Source organism: Tamandua tetradactyla, chromosome 23 (assembly GCF_023851605.1).
Source record: "Tamandua tetradactyla isolate mTamTet1 chromosome 23, mTamTet1.pri, whole genome shotgun sequence".
Taxonomy (NCBI): domain Eukaryota; kingdom Metazoa; phylum Chordata; class Mammalia; order Pilosa; family Myrmecophagidae; genus Tamandua; species Tamandua tetradactyla.
Window position 1 is genome coordinate 53,640,252 of NC_135349.1, and position 23,656 is coordinate 53,663,907.

A 23,656-nucleotide genomic window follows, 5' to 3' on the forward strand; every position below is an offset into this window, starting at 1 on the left:
AATTAATTGTCTCAGCTCCTGTATCTCATTTGAATTGTTAGTTTGTTCCTTTGACTGGGCCATATCTTCAATTTTCCTGGTATGATTTGTTATTTTTTGCTGGCGTCTAGGCATTTAATTACCTTAATTAGTTTATTCTAGGGATTGCTTTCACTTCTTTTACCTAGGGTTTTCTTGCTGGATGAATTTGTTGTCTGTCTGTTCTTTGACAATCAATTCAGCTTTTTCTGGACCTCTAGCTTAGGTTTTGTTTAACAGAGGAGAATTTTTCAGTTCTTGTTTTCTTATTTCTTGCAATGCTTGTATGGTGCCTTTTTCCCCCCACCCTTTGGAGGGTCTACATGGGTATTATAGACTCCAGCTGGATTTTCCCAGACCAAACTGGCCTCCTTTCAGGAGGAAAGAGTCACCTGTATCGGTTTTCCCTGAGGGTGAGACCCAGCATGTTGAATGACTTTCCTGTGAAGTCTCTGGGCTCCGTTTTTCTTATCCTACCTAGTAGGTGGCGCTTGTCTGCCTGGAGGTCCCACCAGCATAAGATGATGCGGTACCTTTAACTTTGGCAGACTCTTCCTGCTGGGGGCGTAGTGGAGACGGAGGAGAGGTTGTAGGCTGGTTTTAATGGCTTCAAACTTCTAAACCCTGGTGTCTGAATTCCTTGAGGAAGGGATTCCACGTGAGTTGGGCTTCACCCCTCCCCTGGGGAAGGTACAGGCTCCAGACAAGCCCTCAAATGAGCATGTTTCCACCTGTGCCTGGGGCAGTTGCAGCCTGAGAATTCCTGCCACTGTATCCAAAGGCAGTCAAGCCTTTGTAGAAACACAGCCACAAAAACCTGTTTCTTATCTTTTTTTCTTTTTCCGTCAGTCCTGCCCCCTTGGCGCCAGGGCAAAAATGAGCGACCTCTGCTTTGACCAGGTTCACCTGACCTGAGGACCTATTTTTCGTAGTCAGAATTTGTTAATCAATTCCAGAATTGGTGTTTGGTTGTGCTCAGGTAAAGTCTCTTTCCTTTCTCCTCTGGGAGCATCCTGTGGGGGGAGGGGCGCTGGCTGCCGTGACTTGGGGAACTCACGGTTCTGGGGAGGCTCGCAGCTGGTCCAGCTGATTCAGACTGAGGTACACTGTGTGTCCGGTCACTGACGTGGCCCCAGTAGCTGTTCTGTACTGTGTCTGGATATTTAGTAGTTGTTCTGGAGGATGAACTAAAACACTCACATTGTTAAGCCGCCATCTTGGCCCTTCCAAGTGTATTTTTATCAATGAAGCCCCTTTTATTAAAAGCCAATCCATCTCTGATGTGTTGCATTCTGGCTGCTTTGGCAAACTATAACAGAGGTGAAGAGCCATTTTCACTGCTGTCACTCGCCACCACTGAGGCTGAACTTGATCACCTGACTATGGGAGTGACGAGAAGGTTTTAAGAAGTACTTGGCAAATTTTTGCTTTGGGGTACCTCCATCATTTCTTTGAAAAGGGCTGGGTGTTGGTAAACCTCATGCAGTGGTGTTATTTTAGTTTGGAGAAACACACAGAAGTTGAAAGAGTAGTAAAGTGAGCACTCGGTAACCAGCAAGGTTTGGAGACAGACCCTTGCTGGCCCCTAAGCCCTGGGGCCCCCTGTGGTCATGGTCTGTCCTGGCTGCCTCTTCCACCTGCGAGGCAGCTGCCAGACTGACTTTAACGATAGTTGCTTCCTTCCTTTTCTTTATTATTTGCCATCTGTGCTTATACCTCTGAACAGTATGTGTCTCCATTTGTTTGTTATTGAACTAATAACGGAATCACACTATAGGTATATTTTGTGACTTGCTTCTTTTATTCAGCATAGGTCCTCCAGTGTGATTAAGTGACACTACCATAAACATTCATTTTAAGATCTCCTTGTTTAAGTTTCTCTGGGGTATATGCCGAGGAGTGGGATTGCTGGGCTGTAGGGATGCGCATGTTCAAGTTCATGGGATATCACGACTGATTCCTGAGGTGGCTCCTGCAGAGTCGGCTTCCGAGGGCCATGGGGGGAGCCTTCGCTGTACCGGATCCCTCTCTGCCAGCGCGCGAGCCACGTGTCACTGCTTATCATTTGAATTTCCCGGGCTAGACGTGCGTCTCAGCTATTTCTCATCTGGGCTTCTTCTTTTGTGTAGTGTCCATTGTGTGGACTTTGCCATTTTTCTTTTGGCTTATTGGTTGGTAGGAGTTTCATGGGTTTATGCTTTTGGTTCTTGTCTGAGAGGTGTTCACCACGCCTCGGAGTTGGCTGCTCAACCCCAGTGATCTTGGTTTACCTACTCAGGACATCGCTGGGGCCTGTGCAGGTGTGGGGGTCCCTGTGTGCTGTCGGTAAGCCTGTCCCCCTCCACCCGAAGCAGCTCCCATCTGATCCACACACAGCAGGCTGACCCCTTCGCTCCCGGTCACTTTCCCTGGTCACTTTCCCTTTTCCCTGTCTTTCAGGATACTTTATGTCTTTCTATGTTAATTTTCCTTTCATTTTCAAGGAGGTATTTGTCTTAATTTTTGTGTATGTCTGAGGTGAGGAGTGCAGATGTGTTTTTTTTGCATATGGCTCTCCGGTTCTTTCAGCACCCTTTGTTGTGGAGACTGCCCTTTCCCCATTATCTTGAAACCTTTGTCGAAAACCCTGGATGCCTGTTTCAAGGCTTTTCCACCCCATTATCTTTCTCTGACTTGAACACCAGGTCACACCATCTTGAGTGGTGTAGCTCTGTAGGAAGTCTTAAAATTAGGTAAAGTTCTTCATCTTCATTCTCTTCTAAAATGCCTTTGTTCTTTTCTATTCTAGGTTCTCTGTATTTCTCTGTAAACTTTAGGATCAGCTTATCATTTTCTGCAAAATCTACTGAGATTTAAATAGGATTTGTGCTGTATGTATTGATCAGTTTGAGAATTGATATCTCTCAGAAATCAGAATGAGTATGAAATTGGAAACTGTTTAGTGCCTTTTCTCCTAAAATGGTTAGCCTAACGTTAACCTTTTCTTAAGGATTCTTTCTAAACTTCTAATGAAGTATACCTTTTAATGTAAGTTATTTTAATAACCAATACCAACTAGGAATTAAACAGTTTTTTATTCATGGTTACTGGGTGTCCCGTAGTAAGTGGTGGGAATTTGGACTCTAGCACTTGCGGAAGAAAGACTAGAAACCCCCTCGGTGTGCTGGTCCCGGTGGGATCCTGGGCCCAGTTCCAGGCCGGCAGTGGCCTCGGTGGCGTGGTTGTGGTGTGCTAGGCGGTGCTGCGTCCTGCAGGCCGTGCTGGTTGACTGGTAGAAAGAGCATTGCTGGAAGGACCTGGCACCTGCTTCTGAGTGCTTTCTCAGCTCAGAAACCAGTGGAAGCCTTAATCAAGGTATTCTGCTGGTGATGCAGGCACGTGATTGTAATTTAGAAGCAAAGAACTCCAAAGTGGGGTCTGGCTGGGCGTTAAGGAAACAAAAGCCTACAGCAGCCGAGGCCACATTGGGGTTTTCATGGGTACATTGGCCTGCATTAGAATGGGGAGGGTTTGAGAGCCACAGGCCATGCGGTGCCTGCTCTTCCCGTGGTTGAGGAGCCAGGCTGTCCTGCTGGAGGAGGACACCCTCCAGGGGTCTACAAAGCCAGGCCAGGGGAATCTGCAAACCAAGTGTCCGCCACAGATGAACGGACAGACCCAGTGCATCTCCGTGCAGTGGAGTGCTGGTCTCGCAAAAAGCAGTGACACTCGGCCCCCTGCTGTGGGGTTGCCCTTGATGTTAGGCCAGGTAAAAGCAGATGACACAAGGGACACAGTGTCCAATTCCACTTATGTGAGGCATCTGGATAAAGCAAGTCAACAGAGACAGAACATGCATTAGTGTCACCAGGGGCTGGGGAGGGCTCTGGGAAATTATGCCTAATGCGCACAGAGTTTCTGCTTGAGGGTAAGAAATTGTTAGCGGATGGTGTTGCACAGCCTTGTGACTGGGGCTAATACTACTGAACTGTGTACTTAAAAATGGCCAAAATGGCAAATTTTGAGTTTGATATGCTACCACAATTAAAAAATGAAATGAAATTTTAAAAAAATTGTATGGCCAAATTTCAGTGGTGTCACTTTTCTCCAGATTGTTGGCTTAGTCTTTTCTTCTCAGGCTGGTTTCTGATAAACAAACACAGACACCTCCTACTCTGCCTCCCCTTGTGGCTTTCTCTGGGACGCCTGGGCCATGGGGCGGAAGCTTTTCTGCTGTGCACAGTCTGACTGCAAGGCTGATTGGTGCCTCTGGGTCCCCAGTGGCTGCTCCTAGTCTCAGTGCCCCCCTGGGGGCTGGTGCGTGACCCTCACGGTGTCTCTCTCCTCAGGACACTGGCATTGGGATGACACACGACGAGCTGGTGTCCAACCTGGGGACGATTGCCCGGTCGGGATCAAAGGTGAGCACTGCCCACCTCCTCGATGTCCTTCAACGTTGTGCTGCCCCCACCCTCATTGCACCTCAGGGTGCAAGGGCCCCCCCTTTACAGAGTGGCTTGGGGAGAAGAGGCTATGTGAAGGCCGCAGTGGTGGAGTGGATACCTGTGCTGGTCCGGACCATGGGCCACTCGGGGGCCTTGTCACCTTTACAGCATGGTGACTCCTGAATAGCCAGTGCCCTTTGTAGTAAGGAGGCTGGAGGTCATCAGTCAGGTCCAAAAGTCCACTTCCCGCTGCCTCAGAATCTCACTTCTCACCATTCCCGAGCTGGGTGGGCTCAGCACAGGTACCCCTCTTCCTCCCAAACTGTGCTCTTGAGGCGCCATCACGAGAACTCGCTGTGGAGTGGGGGGTCCATGGGTCCTGTGGGAGCCGCCCCAGAAGTGTGGGTTCCGGCATGGGCTGGGGTGAGGGCGCCTTTCCCCTGAGTTCTCCGTGCCACCTAGGCAGGTTGAGGGCCCTCGACCGGTGGCTGTGTGCTGTTCTCCTGTGCTGGGTTAAGGGGTGCCGGGAGCTTGAGCTGGCCACATGCTGGTCCAGGGTTTCAATTTTAAAACACTTCTTCCCTTCGGTTGTTTGTGGTGGTGTTTAGTAAGGATAGCATGTGCTATTCACTTCAGCACCGCCACCACCACGTGAGGCCATTTAAATTTAAACTGATGGCAGTGAGCTGACATTTAAAACTAAGCTCCACAGCCTCTGAGTGACCAGCCTCGCGGCCGGCAGCTGCCATGCTGGACGGCACACCTGGGACGCTCTGTCATCAGATGGGAGTCCTGTTGGCCGGCTCTGGCCAGGGGATGAATGTGCATTTTACTTAATTTTCGACCTTAAGAACTTTTAAGTAACTTTTAATGATATTAGATGACCAGTGTCTACTGCTGCATCAAAGTACTGTCTGGTAGGTTGTGCCCCCACAGAGCTCAGGCCCTGGGAGTCCAGGTAGAAAAAGAGCTTCACGGAGCCCCTTTTCCGCCGGGTGGGAGAGGGTGGGCCAGAGGAAGCTGGGGCCGCCATGAGCCTGGCCAGGAGTCCCCATCTGCAGCTCTTGCGGGTCTCCATTGCTTCGTTCTCCAAAACTTCCTGGGTCAAAACAGAGAGAGATGAAGGTTTTTTAAAAATTAATTTAAAAAACAATATTCTACGTGAATTATACTAATGACTGTCTTTTTTCACCAAGTCCTAGGCCCTGAAAATTTTCCTGAAAGTTGTATAGTTTTATGTGTTACATTTAAATCTGTCTATTTTGGTCAGGATTCATTTTTTTGCCTTTGGCTATCCAGTTGCTCCAGCACCATTCTCTAAGAAAGGCTCCTTCCGTTGGCCTACTGTTGCCCTTTTGTCAGGAATGAGCTGGCCATGTGCTTAGGGCTGCCTCTGGACCCCGTCCTGCCCGTGGGCAGCACACTTCCTCCAGCAGAGCCACGGATGGGTGCCAGCAGGATGTGCCGGGAAACAGGCAGGGCGATGCCTCGCGCCTTACTCTTTACCGCAAAGCTGTTTGGGCAGTTTTAGTTCCTTTGCCTTTCCGTATAACTTTGAGAATAATTCTGTCCCCACACAATAGAATATGTGGTAAGAATCTCACTGTAACTGCAGGTCATCTGAAGAATGACACTGAAGTCTGTTCAGTCTCCTAGCCCTTGACCACGGATGACTCTGCAGGTGCTCAGGTGCACATGGCGCCTTATTTGCCTTGGAAGCTTGTGCACCCCTTGTCTGGCCTGTGGCGATGGTGGTGACTCACCCCCCCCCCGCCCCCCGCCCCCCCCCCATGTCTACCTGAAGGGCTTTGAGAGAAGCTTTGAAACCTGCCCAGGAAGGGGAAGCTGTGACTATCCACAATAACAGCGTCTTTGTAGGTTTGGTTCTCGCTCTCTTTTTTTTTAATTATTAGCAAAACAACATACAAACCTAAACATTCGTAACATACAAACATTCCATACTGGTATGCAATCAATGTGTCACAATATCATCACATATATATTCATCACCATGATTATTTCTTAGAACATTTACATCACTCCAGAAAAAGAAAAAGAAAAAACTCATGCATATCATACCCCTCTCTCTCATTGACCACTAGTATTTCCATCTACCCAATATATTTTAACCTTGTTTCCCCTATTATTTGTTTTTTTAATCCATATTTTTTACTCATCCATCCATACCCTAGATAAAGGGAACATCAGACACAGGTTTTCACAATCACGCAGTCACGTTGTAAATGTTGTATCTTCATACAATCATCTTCAAGAAACATGGCTACTGGAACACAGCTTTATAGTTTCAGGCACTTCCCTCTAGCCACTCCAATACACCATAAACTAAAAAGGGAATATCTGTATAAAGCATAAGAATAACCTCCAGGATAACCTCTTAAGTCTGTTTGAAATCTCTCAACCACTGACACTTTATTTTGTCTCATTTCTCTCTTCCCCCTTTTGGTCAAGAAGGTTTTCTCAGTCCGTTGGTGCTGAGTCTCAGCTCATTCTAGGATTTCTGTCCCACGTTGCCAGGGAGAGTCACACCCATGGGAGTCATGTCCCATGTAGGAGGGGAGGGCAGTGAGTTTGCTTGCCGTGCTGGCTTAGAGAGAGAGGCCACATCTGAGCAACAAAAGAGGTTCCCTGGGGTGACTCTTAGGCCTGATTTTAAGTAGGCTTGACCTATCCTTTGTGGGAATAAGTTTCATAGGGGCAAACCCCAAGATCGAGGGCTCAGACTATTGATTTGGTTGTCTCTGCTGTTTGCGAGGGTATCAGAAATTCTCCAAATGGGAAAGTTGAATGTTCCCCCCTTTCTCCCCAGTCCCCTGAGGGGACTCTGTAATTCTTCTTTATTCACTGTCCACATCACTCTGGAATTTATTGGGGTATCACACTAACCTGGACAAACCAACAAAATCTCATGCCCTGTTCAAGATTCCCTGTGCTTATGGTGTTCAACTAACCTGACTATACAAGTTAAATTAGAAAATGTGCCACCCAAAATATAAATCTTGTACCAAATAAACATCTCTCCCTTTAGTCTCACACAGAAGTTGAAGTTTTAAGGTATGGACGCATCATCCTTTACCCTGTTTCCTGATGGACTGTGGTCCAACCAAATCAGCTCCATTCACATCTCTGCTCGATGTCTGATCGCTTTTTCTACCTTTTAAACAGTTCGTGTATGGGGTCCTGCTGACTGTCATAGCTTCAGGGCTTTGGCTGAGTCTCGGGTGTCATATAACTACCTGAAGTTTCTGGGAAAGACTGTATTATATACACACTGCTCAGTATCTCACAATTTAGAATTAACGGTTAAACCTCCTGAATATATGCGACTGCTGTAAGAGCTTACAGCCTCACACCCTTTACAATAGGCCCCAACCTGATAACCCATAGTCTCGACTTTAGTTCTCCAAGTTTTTATATTATGGTTAGTCCATATAATTGAGGCATGATAATATGTCTTTTTTGTCCCTGACATTTCATTCAACATATAGTTCTGAAGGTTCGTTATCTAGTTGCCTGCCTCACAACTTCATTCCTTCTTGCAGCGGCTCAGTACTCCCTTGTACGTATACATCACAGTTCCCCCATTCCATTCCTTAGTTGTTGCACCATTAGGCCACCTCCATCAATGGTGGACCACCACACTGCCCTCCAAGGGGCTGCACCCCTCATTTCCCTACCGACAGTGAATAGGTACATCTCTTTCTCTGCATTGTGAGTAAAACTATTGTGAAATGGTCAGAGAAACAAGTGCTAGAGAAAATTGGTTCTCTTTTAATGGTTAATTTTTTGGACATTTCTGTAATGTCCACAGTCCCATGCACAGCGACTGTGTAACAGTCACCTCTGGCCACGTCATGATGTCCTCAATACTTCCCAGGCATCATCCGCTTCTCGGTGAGCAGCACAGCTGCTGGAAACCACTTTGGTCCCACCACAACTTAGGATAAGCCCACAGGACTGCGGTTCTTGGCCACAGGCTCTGGGGTGTGTGCTGGGTGCAAGGACGGTCTTGTCTCTGGAGTCCTGAGACCTGGCCTCCATCAGAGGCCCTTTTCCTTTTCGTTCCCATGTCCATTTTACCTTTTTGTGCATGTGCCATTTCTTAGACACCCAACTTGGGGGAACCCACCCACTTTCCACTGCTTTCCCCTGATCAGGTGTTTATGTGAGATCTGATGACCCCAAGCAGACCTTTTAGCCTTGCTATGAAAGTCACAGTGGGACTGAGACACTCCACCTCACCTGGCCTTGACCGGCCGCAGGTCCAGTCCAACCCTAGCCTGTCTCAGGTCTCCAGCTCAGAGGGGTGGCCCTTAGGATGGCTGCGGGTGGGGGTGCAGTGACCTGGGAGGTGGAGGAAAGAGGCAGGGAGGGGCCACTGGCCCTGTGCCCCCCCCCCCCCCCCGTGAGCACCTGTGCCCGCATGGCCAGGATGGTGTAGCACCCCAGGACATGGGGCCGACAGGCTGACCACAAGATTAGGCAGAACTGTGGGTGTCGTGACTCAGGCGGAGCCTACTTGTGTCCCTGCAGGCTGGGGCGGGCCGCTGCTGCCTCTCTGCGCCTCACCTCTTCCTGAGTAAAACGGGGTGAAATTGGGCCTGGTCGGGCTGTGGTGAGGAGTCCATGAGTGGGTGTGCCTGGGAGGACCCTGTGCCTGTGGAGGGGGCACCCGCCCTGACCAGCTTTGTCGCCACAGGCTTTCCTGGACACGTTACAAAACCAGGCTGAGGCTGGCAGCAAGATCATCGGCCAGTTCGGGGTGGGCTTCTACTCCGCCTTCATGGTGGCCGACAGAGTGGAGGTCTATTCCCGGTCAGCGGTCCCGGGGGGGCCCGGGCACCAGTGGCTTTCTGATGGGTAAGTACAGGAGGGATGGCACCCACCGCCTCCCACCATGGGGTGCCCTGTCTCCCCCAGGAGAGCAGGTGGAATCCACTGCCACTCAATTTGGAAAAAATTAGACTTTCTTCAGAAAACAAAGAGATAGGCATCTTGCGGCCTCCACAGTGAGGCCTGAACTACCCCTGCGGGACCGGCTGCTTCCACTGTGGCCACCTCATGCTCAGGAAAGCGGGGTCCCTTTCTGGGAGCCCTGGTGGCCAGGCTGCCTTAGGCCCCCAGCTCTGGAGCCGGCCTCACCGCTGCCCCAGCCCTCCCAGAGCCCATGCTGCTGTGCTGGCCTCGCCATGGCGAGGCGGGAGAGGGACCCGGCCACCTTCCCTGCAGCTCCTGCCCGAGGGGCTTTCCCTGAGAGATGCTTGTCATCGTTGTCTCTAAAATGCACTTGGGGGGTGCCTTGTAAGCTGATCAGGTGGGGGCCTAAAAACTTCTCCGACCATATTTGATGAGAATTGTACCTTATTTTGGGAGCTCTAGGAAATGCATTTCTGAATCCCGCTTTCCTGGCCGGCTTCTGGCCTGCAGCAGTGTCGAGAGGCGCTGGTGACAGCACGGCGCTGGCCCGGGGGACCGTGGAAGCAGTGCGCAGGCAGTGTGGGTGCTCTCTGGGGTGTGGCCCTGTCCTTGTGCTTTGGGTGGGTTTTCTGCTCTTCAGGGAGGCCCACAGCTTCTGCCAGAAACTCTGAAACAGAGAATTAGCAGAGGAGCCCAGCAGAGCCCTGGAGGCTGCCTGGGTGCCGGGCAGAAGCGCAGTGGCCACGGCCCCGTGGCCTCGTCGGTAGGGCCTCGCTGGGCTAGAAGCGGCGGCACGTCCGGATCCCCTTCCTTGTGCTCTTGGTGTTCTGCGGCCGAAACCCCTGGGAAAGCGGCTGGTTTGCCACATAGGGTCTGTAACCACACGTAGAACTGACTCCTCCCTCTGTTCGTGTCTTAGCTCTGGGGTGTTTGAAGTTGCTGAAGCTTCAGGAGTTAGAACCGGGACCAAAATTATTATCCACCTCAAGGCGGACTGCAGAGAGTTTGCCAACGAAGCCCGAGTTCGAGGTGAGGGGCCTTCACCCCAAGCCTGGCTCCAGGAATGTGTGTGGCAGCCCACGAGACCCTGTCCTCCTGGCATGTCCGTTAGGGTCCAGCTCTGGACCTGCACGTGAGGGCCACCAAATCGAGGGCAGAAGGACCACACAGCCCCGTTACCCGGGAGGGCTGGGGTCCCAGGGCCTGGGCCTGGGGCTCTAGGACAGTCTTCTGGGGTTTTCCCTCAGAGCCAGAAGGTGTTCTGTTGGCCTGACACAGGTCTGTCCTCCCTCCCTCTGATGGGACTGGGTCTGCGCGCCTCGCAGTCCCTGCCCCTGGGCCTGTGGGCTGACGCCTCCTGTGCAGGGTCCCTGAGAACTGCAGGGGCGGGCCTCTCCTCTGCTGGGCCTCTTGGGGTCTCACTGAATGTGCACCGGAGGCCCCTAGCACGTTCCCAAATTGGCCACGCGCTGTTTGTGCCAGCAGGAGGCGGCACTGCCTTGCAGTGGGTTTCCGCGCATGCCCTGACACTGACTGGGCGGCTCCCCTTGTGGCCTGGGCAGGGGGGCAGGTCCCCACCCTGCCTGTTTCCACGTCTGCGGGGTGGGCAGGGTGCAGGCTGTCTCCCTGATCTTGGATAAGGAGTCCTTCCCAGCAGGAGTTCTCCACTGGAGCCAGCTCAGGGGCATCATTTCCAGAAGCCTCCTGCATGCGTGTGTGCTTTTCTTTTTTTCTCCTCCAGACGTGGTCACAAAGTACAGTAACTTTGTCAGCTTCCCCCTGTACCTGAATGGGCGACGGCTTAACACTTTGCAGGTGAGACCCTAAACTGTCCGAGGGCAGAGGTGAGATTAGAGGACTCTTCCCAGAATTGGAGCATATGGGGTGCTATTTGTGGCAAGGCAAGGTCGCAGGACCCTCCCCCCCACCCCCCAGCCCAGGGACACAGCAGACTAGTCTCAGGGGGCACCCTCTCTCACTAGTGCTCTCAGGCCCTGCCTCCTGGCTGACCCTGGCCGACCCTTCTGCATACGGTACCGAGTGGGGGTTCTTGCTCCCGGAGCTGTGGTATCTTCTCTCTTTGTCAACCACCCCCCACCCCTAGCTCCCTGTGCCCCAGGTCTGCCCCTGAGGAAACCCTCCCAAGTGGGCATGGGGGGAGCCCACAGAGTTGGCAGGGGTGAGGCTGAGACGGAGACAGGGACTCCTGAAGCTACAGCCCTGGCTGCTCACCAGGAGGGCTGGGCCCGCACGCGCCCCGGAGTCCTGGGCTGGGCTCGAGGCCCTGGCTGGGAGGGCGTGTTTCCAGCATGCATCTCCTGGTCTGCACTCACAGGCCATCTGGACGATGGACACTAAGGATGTGGGTGAGTGGCAGCACGAGGAGTTTTACCGCTACATCGCGCAGGCTTACGACAAGCCCCGCTACACCCTGCACTACAAGACGGACGCACCACTCAGCATCCGCAGCATCTTCTATGTGCCTGAGGCGGTGAGGCCCTCGGGGTAGGGTCTGACGGGCGGCTTGGTCATGGCTCACTGGGTACTGCCCCCCTTTGTGACACGTCGTTTCAGCACCAATAGCTGTTTTCCTAAACAGTGATGACTTAGTACGGGTGTAGCACAGAGTGAACGTGACAGCCGTGGGTTGAAAGGAGGACGTGTGCCTCTGGGTGGGGGAGCACAGGTTTGGATCCAGCCTGGAGCAGGGCTGTGGCACTCGGTATGGGGTGTGCTGGCTCGGTGCCCTCGGGCCACTGCTGGTGCCGCCTTTGTCCTCTGGGCAGCACAGGCTGAGTGGTGAGGCTACCCGTGGGCACCTTCTGGGAGGCCTTTGTGAACAGTCTGCTCCGTACCTCGCCCCGTGTGCCCCTTGGGCACAGAGCAGGGGCCTCCGATGAGGATTCTGGGTCTGGACCAGGCTTCTCCTGACCGTCTCACCAGCCCTTTGGACACCGCCTGCTTGTCAGCAGCTGCCCTGGAAAGAGCGGGTCCTCGTGCCCCACGGGGCCTGCAGGCAGTGGCAGCCTTACCCGGGAACTCGGGCGTGTGGGTCTCAGGCCCCAGACGGGCCCTCCGGAAGTAGAGTCCACGTTTCGGCTTGCAGCACAGGGCTGGGGCACAGGGCGGCGGCCTTTCTGCCGAGGGCTGGGAGGTGGTTGCAACTTCGCGGCCCCACGCTCTCGGCCTCAGCTGCTGAACTCGCCACGGCCGCGCCGGAGCCACCAGAGAATCTACAGGTGGATTTGTGTGGCCGTGACCAGTAAATCTCATTTACAGACATTGATGTTTGTGCTTCATACACTTCTCACTTCATGAAGTAGTCTTCTTTTGTTTTTTATTTCCCCCCCAACCATTTAAAAAATGAAAACCACCCTTAGCTCACAAGATGTAGAAAACAGACGGTGGCAAGGGCTGACCTCTGACCTAGAGCAAAAAACAAAAGACTATTGGGCCCGGCTCACGGATTCCTCACAGGAAGGGAACTGGGACTCCAGCTGCCAAGGAAGGTGGCCCAGCCCTGTGGAGTCTTTGTGGAGTGCTGGGGGGCTCCCTGGAAAGGGCTTCCACAGCAGAGCGGACGTGGGTGCAGGAGCCGGGCAGGGGAGCACTCACTCTTGTTGCTCTTTCCGAACTTGTCCCATGTCTGCGCCGTGGTAGGGCTGGCATTGTACCCTGTACCCCTGAGCCCCTGCCCGCACGCTCTGCCTCCTCGAGCCGGGAGTCCTGTGGCTCTGACATGCCCTTTCCTGCCCGCAGAAACCATCCATGTTTGACGTCAGCCGGGAACTGGGTTCCAGTGTGGCGCTGTACAGCCGCAAAGTCCTCATCCACACCAAGGCCGCCGACATCCTGCCCAAGTGGCTGCGCTTCGTCCGTGGTGCGCTCCCCCCCCCCACCTGTGGCCTGTGGCCACCTCCTGGGAGACACCTGGCTAATCGTGGGTTCAGAGGTCGCTGCTGGCGAGTGCGGGGCACCCTCGATTCCCCAAAGAGCTTCCTGCACGAGGGCGCCAGTCCCGGCATGTCCCGGGGAGCCACCGAAGTTGGGCTCTTCCGGTGTTCAAAAATAATCACATGTGCTTTGGATTTATGCAGGAGTTTCCTTGAATTGAGTGGGATTCTAGTTTGTTAAATAATTCAGCCCTTCAGCTTTTTTCAGCCTTCGGGTCCTCTTAGTATACACGGGTGCAAAATGTGCATGACATAGTGGTGATTTCTAACATGAAGTCCAGTGTCGGCTCAATGCCTACATCCAGAAGCCCTTCCCTGACCAAGGCGCCTCCTGGCCTCTCCTTTGGGCCCAGCCTCCTGTGCAGCCATCTGCAGGAAATGCTCCCCACCCCAAGGCTCTGCCCATCTCTCTGCTTCCCTCCTATCTACATCTGATCTGTTTTTTCTAAGTCATATTTGCTTTTTTTTCTTTTCTTTAGAGAAGTTGTGGGTTTACAGAAAAATCTTGCATAATTCAGTTCCCACCTCCCACCCTCTGATTCTGCCTTGCACAGTGTGGTGTGTTTGTTACACTCACGAAAGAATGCATTTCTAAGTGTGCTGTTACCCCAGTGGTCTGGTTTTAGAATCAGCTGAGAAGACACAGGGGCAGTAAAAGGGACAGGGACAGGGACGGACTCACCGGGCAGAGGTGCCCAGGGCAGTCCTGGATGCCTGTGTCCTCCTGCAGGTGTGGTGGACAGCGAGGACATCCCCCTGAACCTCAGCCGGGAGCTCCTCCAGGAGAGTGCGCTCATCAGGTCAGTACACAAGGAGGGCCAGCGACACGGGCCTGCATGAGCTGAGCCCAGAGTCTGGGTGCCGGGGCAGGCGGCCCAGGAGACTGAGGCACTGTAGAGCCACGGCGGGCCTGGGGACGGCACAGGGCCCTCAGCTGTTGGGACAGCTGCGTCTTCAGTTCTCTGGTACAGATGCAGGGCTCACCAAGTAATCTTTTTAGGAACTTAACGTACTGGCTTTTGTTCCCTAGTAAAAGTAATGCTTGCTCAGTGAAGAGTGCAGAAGTCAGGTCTGGCTGTAAGTTCAGGCGTAGCAGATAGCTGAATTGTGGGTAGGTTCTAGAGGCCTTGTGGGGATGAAATCAAATTGGAAATGTTGCCCCTGGGCACTTCCTGAGCTGTTTGTAAAATACAGCATGCAGTGCTAGCGGCTCGTGGGAGTCCTGTGCACACGAGGGGCTGCTGGGGCTCCTTAGAGACACGAGGCCAGCCAGTGGCTCACACTGGGTGCAGGGCTGAGACGGCCCAGCCGCCCTGGTCCCTGCTGCCCCGGGTGGAGCCCCCAGACCCTCAGCCACACCGCACCTGGCGCCACCCCATCTGTCCTAGGGGGTAACCCAGCACGCCGTTCTCCTGAGTGTTGTTTTGTTTTTAACCTTATCCAAGTCATAATATTTGTACTGTTTGGTTTTTACTTTTTCCCTACTTAGTGTTTAACTTTGAGCATTTCCCACTGTCGACCTCGTTTTCGGGAGCTCTTTTAAGTTGAGACCATTTGTTGCACAGACGCACCATGGCTGTGTCCACTCTCCCTTAGGGGCGAGCAGTTAGCCTGGCTCGTTTTGTTTTTTTTTTTTTTCTATTATAACGTTTCAATGAGCATATTTATCTTTTCACAACTTCTTTATGTTGGATTGCTAGGAGTGGGGTAACTTGGTCAGAAGGATTGAACACTTCAACATAGAATAGAAGTTGCTATGGTTTCCCCCCTCATCATGGACGTACTGTGTGACTCGCGAGCAAAAGGTGCCCTGGTGCATTTGGTCTGGCCAGCGTGGCCAGCTCTTGTTGCAGGTGCTGTTGTTGGGCCGAGGACGTGCTGGCCTGCGACAGGGTCTGCGCTGGCACGTGCCACCCCGGGCACCACACCTGGGAGCTGGGCAAGGCTGGCCATGCTCTCGAGCTCACTGGTGAAGCGGGGGGCCCAGCAGCTCCTGGGCACTCCCCCTGGTTGTAGCCACGGCTACAGTAGCCCCAGCCACAGTGGCTGCTGCCCCCTGATGCCCCTGCATTGGGTGGCCTGGCACGAAGGGCATTGGGTGGCCGCATCCTGCCAGGTCTGTCTGTTATGGGGGCCGTTCCTTGGCCGCCTGGTGAAGATGGTGCCGGGAGTTCTCTCCTTTCCCTCCGTAAAAAGTGGATGCTGTGACATGTTCTTTATCAAACTTCCAGTGTATTTATTTATAATGTTTTATATGACGTGTCAGTGGTCTGGTGGCTGAACTGATTTCCTGTTTTATTCAGTGGATTTTCATCTGTTCCTGTCATTATTTATGTTGATACGCAGACTGTCCCTGAGCCAGGCTGTGGGGACCCATCCAGGCTGACTGTGTGTCCTGTTGACACATCCCCATCCTGCTGTAAGCGTGTCCTTGCTTCTGGCATGGGATGTTCCTGGCTCATCTGTGTTTTGCCTACATCCTTTCCTAGCCCAGACTTACTTGGTCTTCCAGGGATCCCTAGTTCCTGTTAATGGAGAATGGATTTAGAAGCCGAGATCTGCACGGTGGGGGTGCCCACTGCTTGTAGGCGTCCCTGCCTGCAGGTATTCTCGGCACCTGGAGCAGAGGCCCACATGTTGCCGTCGGCTCTGGGTTGTGTGACGTGCACAGCTAACGCCCACAGTAATTCCTCATCAACTGCAGAGCGCTCTCACCAATGGCTCCAGTACTCACCCAGTACCACTGGGACTGTCGGGTTTTCCCCTCTTTCCATACCAGTAACTGCTTTTATGGAAAATCTGCCTCTCAGTCTTTAGCTTGTACTTGTGGGACAAGTCTCCCACTGCCACTGCCCCGCCGGTACCCTGCACCTGCCTGTGCTCTGACTCCCGGTGCCAGGATACCCTGTGTACGGCGCCCTCACCCCATTTGGCCCTGATGTTTCACGCCAGCCCCCTCCTTCCCCCCCAGCATTGACACTCTTCTCATCCCCTTACAGCTTCCGTGCCAGGCTCTCCAGGGCCCTGTGTGGACACCTCTTTGGGCTATGGCGTCCACCTTGGCCAGTCTGGGTCTGCAGGATGGGGTCATTCAGGACAGGCAGCGGAAGAGGAAAGCTTAAATATTCCTGTGCCCCTGCCCTGGGTTGTTGAGGAAATACATGCTACTTTAACTTTAAAAAAAACAAAACAAAATATTAGGAAGAACGTAAAAATGTCCGTAACCCCACTGTTTGATCATGATTTTATGCTATTATGTAATGCTGCACTAAACATCCTGACCCAGAAAACCCCCAATTTTGAAAAACTGTAGTGTGCAAATGAAATATTTATTATAAATCACAAACTATAGTGCAAATTAGTACAGAGTGCTCATCCTTATTTTGGAAAATTCAAGTGTGCATGTAGCATGTGTGGTTTTTACAAATTGTTATTTTCTGGCTTTGCTGCCAGCCACGGCACTGCTCCCAGCACCCAGCATGGCCAGCGGTGGTCTGGGGGCCGAGCTGTGCCCGTCTGTTAGCTTCTCCTGTCCTCTTTCAGGACAGCGAGCCGTGCATCACTTTCTGCTCTGCTATGTGCTACGGTGGACATCCTGGCGCATAAAGCTTTGTGCCTCGCACCTGGTTTTGGGGTACACACCCCAGCCTGGTGCACTCTTCCAGGCAGAGGCCGTGTCGGGGCTCATGGCGCCTGTGGGCCGGCTGTGCTCCACAGAGGCCGGGTGCGAGCCTGTGCTTCCCAGCGCTGGGAACAGAAACAGACTTTAAAAACCTGTTTGTTTAGCTGCTGTTGCTGTTTTTACTTAGTCTCATTAGTGAGGCTGGGCATTTTTCCATATCCTTCTTCAAGGTCACTTGTATTTTGTAAAAGTTGCTTGTTTGCAGTCAATGAATTGCTATTTCATAGGAAACTCCGAGACGTCCTGCAGCAGAGGCTTATAAAGTTCTTCATCGACCAGAGTAAAAGAGATACTGAGAAGTACGCAAAGTTTTTTGAAGATTATGGCTTGTTCATGCGGGAGGGCATCGTTACCACCACGGAGCAGGAGGAGAAGGTAGGGTGGGGTCTGCAGTAGTGCACAGCGTGTGGCCGTGACCCGGGGCTGCAGGAGAGTAGGGGAGCCTAAAGCCTGCCCCCAGGGCCAGCAAGTCCCCCTGGGCCGTTAGAGCTCTGCTCTTGACTGAGTGGACACAGCTCACCTCCCTCTAGCCCTTGGAGCCAGATGGAAGGTGGCTGCTCCGTCTCCTCCCACAGGGATTTTAGGGAGGCAGCAAGGGCACCAGGAGGCACCAGTGTGTTTCACAAGGGGCAACCATGCTGTCTTGGGTAGAAATCCTTTAATCCCATGCTGTCGGGGCTAGAAGTTCAATTGCACTGCTGATTGCCCAAGAAAGTACCTTCATTCTGTAAACATCTTTACAGTTGTTTTTTTAAAGTAAAATTCACATAACGTAAAGTTTGCCACTTTAAAGTGCCGAACAGCTCGGTGTTTTTTCCGATAGTCCCAGGACTGTGTGCCCATCACCACCGGTTGGTCCTAGGAGGAAACCCACACCTAGGCATATTCACTCCCATGTAATCGTTGGGCAGCAGCACAGAAGTGGAGGGACTGAGCCATTTGGGGTCCCGAGGAGGGTAAGGGCCCAAAGCAAGCAAGGCTACTCCTGGGCACTTCCTTGGGTCTCTGGACCCTCGCCCGCCTCCTGCAGACACCAGCAGCTCCTCGCACGGGCCTGTCAGGCTTCCTGCTTGTTAATTATTTTATTCTGAGTTGGCGGCATCTTTGTAGTGTTCGTGTGTGCCAGGGACTTTGTGAAAGTTGTAAGTCTTAGCTTGTTCACCACCTTTCTGTCTGCTAGTGAGGACCACGATCACCTGCACAGAGTGTGTGCAGAGGTGCCGGTGTGCCAGCTGCTGCCCACCCCTTGTCCCCCCGTTTGCCCGCAGTGCACCTCAGGCCCTCACTGCACTCCTTCACCTGAACTTCGCCTCTGGGACCCCCAGCGGCCCTCCCCTGAGCACAGCCCTTCCCTTGCGCTCCTGGGTTGCCCCTGCTTCTCTGGCTGTCATTGTCAGGGAACCTAAATCCCAGCACCTTGGTTTCCCTGAAGCCCGGGTGGCTGGGCAGGCAGGTGTGGTTGCTTCATGGTCACCAGGGCTGGGCTTCTGGCTCGTTGCTCTGCAAGGAAGGGACAGGGCGGACCTTCCCTGCCAGGGCTCTCGAAGCTGCACCCCACCTTCACTCCCAGCCCGTTGGCCAGAACTAGTCATATGGCCACACCTGGCTGGGAACAAGGCGGGAAATGTGGGCCTCGGGTTGGGAGTCCGTGTGCCCAGGCGAGGCAGGTCCCTGACTAGGAAGGAGGACGCTGGGCCCCTCCTGGAGCTGGTGCCCAGAAAGCCCCTCCCTAGGAGGCCTCTGGGCCACCTGCAGTAAAAGGGGCTTCCTGGGGCGCCTGTACTTTGCATGGGACCTGGTGGGCAGAGTGGGGCCTGTCTGATTCTCCTGAAGAATCCCCCACAGCCTGCCTGAGCAGAGTGGGCTGGGAGAGCTGAGGAGACCCAGGGCCCACCCTCCCCAGCTGCCCAGCCCCTACCCCAGTCCCTGTTTGCTGCTGGCACTGCCTCCACACCAAACAGCGGCTCCTTCCCCAGCCCCAAGGATGAAACCATCTGGAACGTTGCCTGCCTTCAGCCATGGGCTGCAGGAATTCTCTGCCCATCTGGTTGCTAAGGGAAGGCTTTTGAGAACATGCTCTAAAACGAGCAGTGATGTGCGCTTTGTCCTCAGGAGGAGATTGCGAAGCTACTGCGGTACGAGTCCTCAGCACTTCCCGCAGGCCAGCTGACCAGCCTTGGGGACTACGCCGGGCGCATGCTGCCTGGCACCCGCAACATCTACTACCTCTGTGCTCCCAACCGGCACCTGGCGGAGCACTCACCCTACTATGAGGCCATGAAGCAGAAAAACATGGAGGTGGACGGCTGCTGGGCTCCGGGGGGCTGGTTTGAAGGACAGAACATGGGTGCCCTGAAGGGGGGTCTCGGACTCAGGCTCTTGAGCCCAGGTCGAGTGCAGAAGGGGGCTCAATCCTGGCAGCATGCCTCGGTGGCCCTCAGAGCCCCCAGCCTGGGGTCCAGGCCGTCTGTGACCTCGGTGCCAGTCGGAGCTCCTCCTGCTGCTAAGACATAGGCCCTCTGTGGAGCCGTGGGGAAGAGGCCCCAGCTCCCCATCCCTGGTGCTGTCCTGGGTGGCTGTCGCCTCATGCATCTCCCACCACTGCCTGGATGTGACACTCTTGGACCTTTGCAGGTTCTCTTCTGCTATGAGCAGTTTGATGAGCTGACCTTGCTCCACCTCCGGGAGTTTGACAAGAAGAAGCTGGTTTCTGTGGAGACGGACATTGTCGTTGATCACTACAAGGAGGAGAAGTTTGAGGGCGAGTCCCCAGGTCAGCCTCCACCCCAAGCATAGGTAGCTCTTGCTGCAGGGCCCCGGGTCCCACAGCAGTGGATTTCTCTGGGTCTTTCCTTTCTCCGTTGTATTTGGGGTTCATCAGCCCGTGAGGAGGAAGCTGTGGGAGCATCGTCAGGTACGACAGAGGCCGGCCCTGCTTAGGCCCCAGGGGTCTCCAGTGCCCTTTCCAGCTGCGCCCCGAGGGCTGCTGCCTCAGAGCCCTGAAGACCTCATATGGGCCTCAGACAACCTAAAGTGTCCTCCCTGAGGTTCCAGTTTTATCTGCTTAATTTGAGATGAAAGCATTTCCAGTAGCTTTCGTCTCCAGTCCAGGGGGCAGAGGGCCTGCGTGGCCTCCAGCTCAGGGGTGGTCAGGGGGTGGGGAGCCCATGGATAGCCTACACCTTGTTCTCCTCTAGCTGGTGAGCGCCTGTCCGACAAGGAGACAGAGGACCTGATGGCCTGGATGAGAAACGCGCTGGGGCCACGTATCACCAGCGTGAAGGTAAGGCCCTGTCGGGGAGTCACTCTCGACCCAGGATTGGCACACGCACGTGGCCCCTCACAGCGGGTGTGTAGCTGTGAAGTGGAGGCCAGGCACGCTGCTGGTGCACACTCACACAGTAATCTCATGCCCCCATCTCTCCCACCTGGTAGAGGAAGTTAAGGGTGGGCCTGATGGAGCCAAGGAGAGGATTCCCAGCCAGACCCCCGTTCACGGGACATGGGGATTAGAAGGAAGGTTCCACCCTCACTCTTAGCAAACCACAGTCTAACTTGGGCTTGTAGTGGGGGGGGTTGGGTGGGCTCAGAGAGCTAACTGAGAGCCCACCTGTCTCACTGCGGAGCTAGAGGACAAACACCCGACCCCGGAGAGCCATGTGCACATCACTGGCGCAGGGGTGTGCAGGAGTGGCCAGAAGCAGGCAGCAAGTGTGGAAGGAGCTGGCCCGCACGGGGTCTCCAGCGAGCATCAGAGCGGGGATGGGCAGGTGGGCTTCCCTTATTCACCGTGCGTTGCTATATGTGTTATATAAATGCCTTTATAGCCTCATACAGTCACCTACAAGCTGGTAAAAATGACTTTCCTGTTCTCTGAACAAGGAAACGAGGCCCAGAGGACTTTGTCAGGGTCCCACAGCCAGGAAGGGGTAGGCCTGGACTGGATCCAGAGTCACAGGCTGCTAGAAAGGGGTGGGTGGAGAGCCGATCCCCAGCCTGTGCTGAGTCAGGGTTCCGATGCCTGCAGCAGCAGAGGGAAGGCGGGCATGCCCTGAGGAGCAGGGGTTGTGAGTGCTGTGTGGGAAAGGGCGTGTGCGAAGAGGCCAGGGCAAGCCCTGGAGGAGGGACCTGGTCTGCAGAGAGGGGCAGGAAAGCTGGAACAAGTCCTGGGATGTCTCAGGGCAGACCTGGACATGAGCCCTGTGGATGAGAAAAGCGAAAACTATACCAAGTACGAGAGCTTAGACCATCACTGGCAAATTAGGACCCACTGTCCTCATTGGGCTGCTGCTGTGGCAGCTTGGGCTTTAGGGGCTCTTCTGATCAGGAAGGGGAGAGGAGCCCCTCGAGGCAAGCTCCCACTCTGCTGGTCTGTGGTCTGTGGGAGGCGTCTCTCCTGGTTAAGACCTTCAGCCTTGGCCATGCTCCCAGGTGACTCTCCGCCTGGACACGCACCCCGCCATGATCACAGTGCTGGAGATGGGGGCGGCGCGGCACTTCCTGCGCATGCAGCAGCTGGCCAGGACCCAGGAGGAACGCGCCCAGGTCCTGCAGCCCACCCTGGAGATCAACCCCAGGTGAGGCTGCTGCACGGTGCCCGCCCAGGCCAGGGATGGGTGAGCTTGTTTCTGCCAGCCAGGGAGTTCTTAAAACCTGCGAGTACATGTTTTTTCCTTCGTTGTAAAACATAACATGAGGGAAGTCAAACCATATGAAACTTTCGTATGAGTAGGAATTAAGCAAACACAGGCTGTGTTAATTGTAAACCATACTCAGGTAAAGTTAAAACGATCGAAGATTTGCTCCCAGGTGCTCTACATGTCCCTCTGCTCTTCCCCAGGTACCACAGTGCTGACGTCAGTGACACCTCTGCCCCTGCTTTGCTTTATGGTTTTGCCCACATGTGTGGACTCCCGCTGTGTATGCTTGCTCATGGAACACAGGGGCTGTGCACGCTCAGCTGAGGCATGCCCCTACCCGTCCTTAGGTCGTTTCCAGCTGGGGGCATCCCTGAGCTGGCTGTGGTCACCCACCTAGATGGCCCCAAGCTCTGGAGAGCGCAGGCCCCTGCCCACAGGGCCCCCCACTGGCCTTGCGTTGCCACCTATGGATTTGCTCTTTACTTCTCTTCGAGACACTTGTTCTCTTTACTGACCTGTGGTTCTCTGAGGTGCTTTGTCAGTTGCACATACCTTTACCACAGTGTCTTTTGATGAGAGGTTCTTAATTTCAATATGACTAAATTTATAAATCTGTTAGTTGCTTTTTAGACCATGTTTAAGAAACTCCCCTGGGTTACCTCTGGAAGCTTCTGGCCTTTGGGGTTGGTTCGGCCCATGTCTTACTGATGTGTCTAGCATGAGGGGGAGGCCCGAGTCTGTCCATCCTGCGTCTGTCTGTCCCTGTGCTGTACTGCCTTAATCAACTCTGGGAGAATTGGCATCCATGGACACATGATCTCACTATCTTTATTTAGGTCTTATTTAATATATTTTGGCAATTTTTCTGTACAGTTCATGTAGATTTTTAAAGTTATTCTTTGGTGTGCCTTATTGGATATATTAAAATTTCACTTTCAAATTGTTGCTGTTGTATAAGGAAGACAGTTTTTGGGGGGCTTTTTTTTGAAATTTGGAAAGCAATACAAAATGACAGAAGTTAAAAAATTTCAGAAACCAGCAAAAAGAAAAAATTCGTAGTCTCAGCCCCAACCCCATCACTGTAGCCTGCTGTATTTTCTATTGGACTCTTTTTTTTTAACGTGTTATTTTTGTTACTCACGTAGTACACGTCTGGTTCTTCTGTTGTCACGTCATCATATAGCATCCTTCTAATGACTGCAGAAACTGTCCCCTGGGGACAGCCTTTCCCTTTTCTGAGCCCAAATGGAATTACTGGGTGGAAGATCTGAAGTGGTTTATGGCTCGAAAGGCGGAATGTCAGGCAGTTTCCAAAGCACCACAGCGGTTTGTCTGATGCTGGCGCCCCCAGGCAGCCCATAGAGATAGCGCCAAGTGGACACTGACTTATTTGAATAGCTCTGGCACGAAATTGGTTGTGTAAGGTGTGCATGTGCTCAGTTCCTTTACCGAAGGACTTTATTTCTAATGTATCTGCTCTTAAAGTTGGTGCTGTGGTCACATGGTTCATACCATGTGACCACATGGTCAAAAGAACCAGAGTTTATAGTGAAAATTCCACCCCCATCCTTCTCACCAGGGCGAGTCGTCTTCTGTATCTCCCCAGTGTCCCCTCTGGAGACACACTCAGACTCCTCCTTGTGCACGAGTGGTGCCTTGTCTTTCCCACGTGGTTTCACTCTGGAGCTCGCTGTGCCACTGTCGGGATGTCCAAGTGTCTTTTAGTGCTGGAAACAGTGCTGTGCGGAGAACAACTGCTGGGTCTGAGCCTGTCAGCTTAGTTCAGCTCTGATAGACCCCACTTGTTCTCTCAGCCGTTGTATCGATTACATTTCCCCTACCCTCAGTTTTATCAAATGGCTCAGTTTAATCAACTGACAATTTTGATGTACATTTCCTGTAACATTTGGTTGTTCTGAGAGAAAAATTGTGATTTTGGAGGTAGCTGAATTTATCATTCTTTGCTTCTAGGTCTGTATTTTGCTTGGAAGGGCTTGTCCTTTC

General features: G+C 53.2%; 1 protein-coding gene and 1 long non-coding RNA gene across 6 annotated transcripts in view; one reads left to right on the forward strand and one right to left on the reverse strand.

The window, feature by feature from the left end:
* The window catches only part of TRAP1 (TNF receptor associated protein 1), a 58,020-nt gene that overhangs the window by 33,458 nt on the left and 906 nt on the right, over positions 1 to 23,656 (forward strand). For both annotated transcript variants that reach the window (XM_077141974.1, XM_077141975.1), the window contains 12 exons: positions 4,347 to 4,418; positions 9,160 to 9,320; positions 10,297 to 10,406; positions 11,119 to 11,192; positions 11,713 to 11,868; positions 13,137 to 13,257; positions 14,061 to 14,130; positions 17,240 to 17,387; positions 19,125 to 19,310; positions 19,647 to 19,785; positions 20,210 to 20,295; positions 21,444 to 21,589. In XM_077141974.1, coding sequence (XP_076998089.1) covers positions 4,347 to 4,418; positions 9,160 to 9,320; positions 10,297 to 10,406; positions 11,119 to 11,192; positions 11,713 to 11,868; positions 13,137 to 13,257; positions 14,061 to 14,130; positions 17,240 to 17,387; positions 19,125 to 19,310; positions 19,647 to 19,785; positions 20,210 to 20,295; positions 21,444 to 21,589 — 1,469 coding nt within the window. The remainder of the gene's footprint in view (positions 1 to 4,346; positions 4,419 to 9,159; positions 9,321 to 10,296; positions 10,407 to 11,118; positions 11,193 to 11,712; positions 11,869 to 13,136; positions 13,258 to 14,060; positions 14,131 to 17,239; positions 17,388 to 19,124; positions 19,311 to 19,646; positions 19,786 to 20,209; positions 20,296 to 21,443; positions 21,590 to 23,656) is intronic.
* LOC143667599 (uncharacterized) lies at positions 2,983 to 11,931 on the reverse strand. 4 transcript variants are annotated; one of them, XR_013168115.1, is made up of 5 exons: positions 11,610 to 11,931; positions 9,821 to 10,044; positions 8,703 to 8,804; positions 7,537 to 7,715; positions 2,983 to 5,541 (listed from the first exon to the last, which is right to left on the reverse strand). It is a non-coding gene; the product is annotated as an uncharacterized LOC143667599 (long non-coding RNA). The 4 variants fall into 4 exon arrangements; XR_013168117.1 differs by lacking the exon at positions 8,703 to 8,804; XR_013168116.1 differs by lacking the exon at positions 7,537 to 7,715 and having other exon boundaries at positions 2,985 to 5,541; positions 11,610 to 11,930.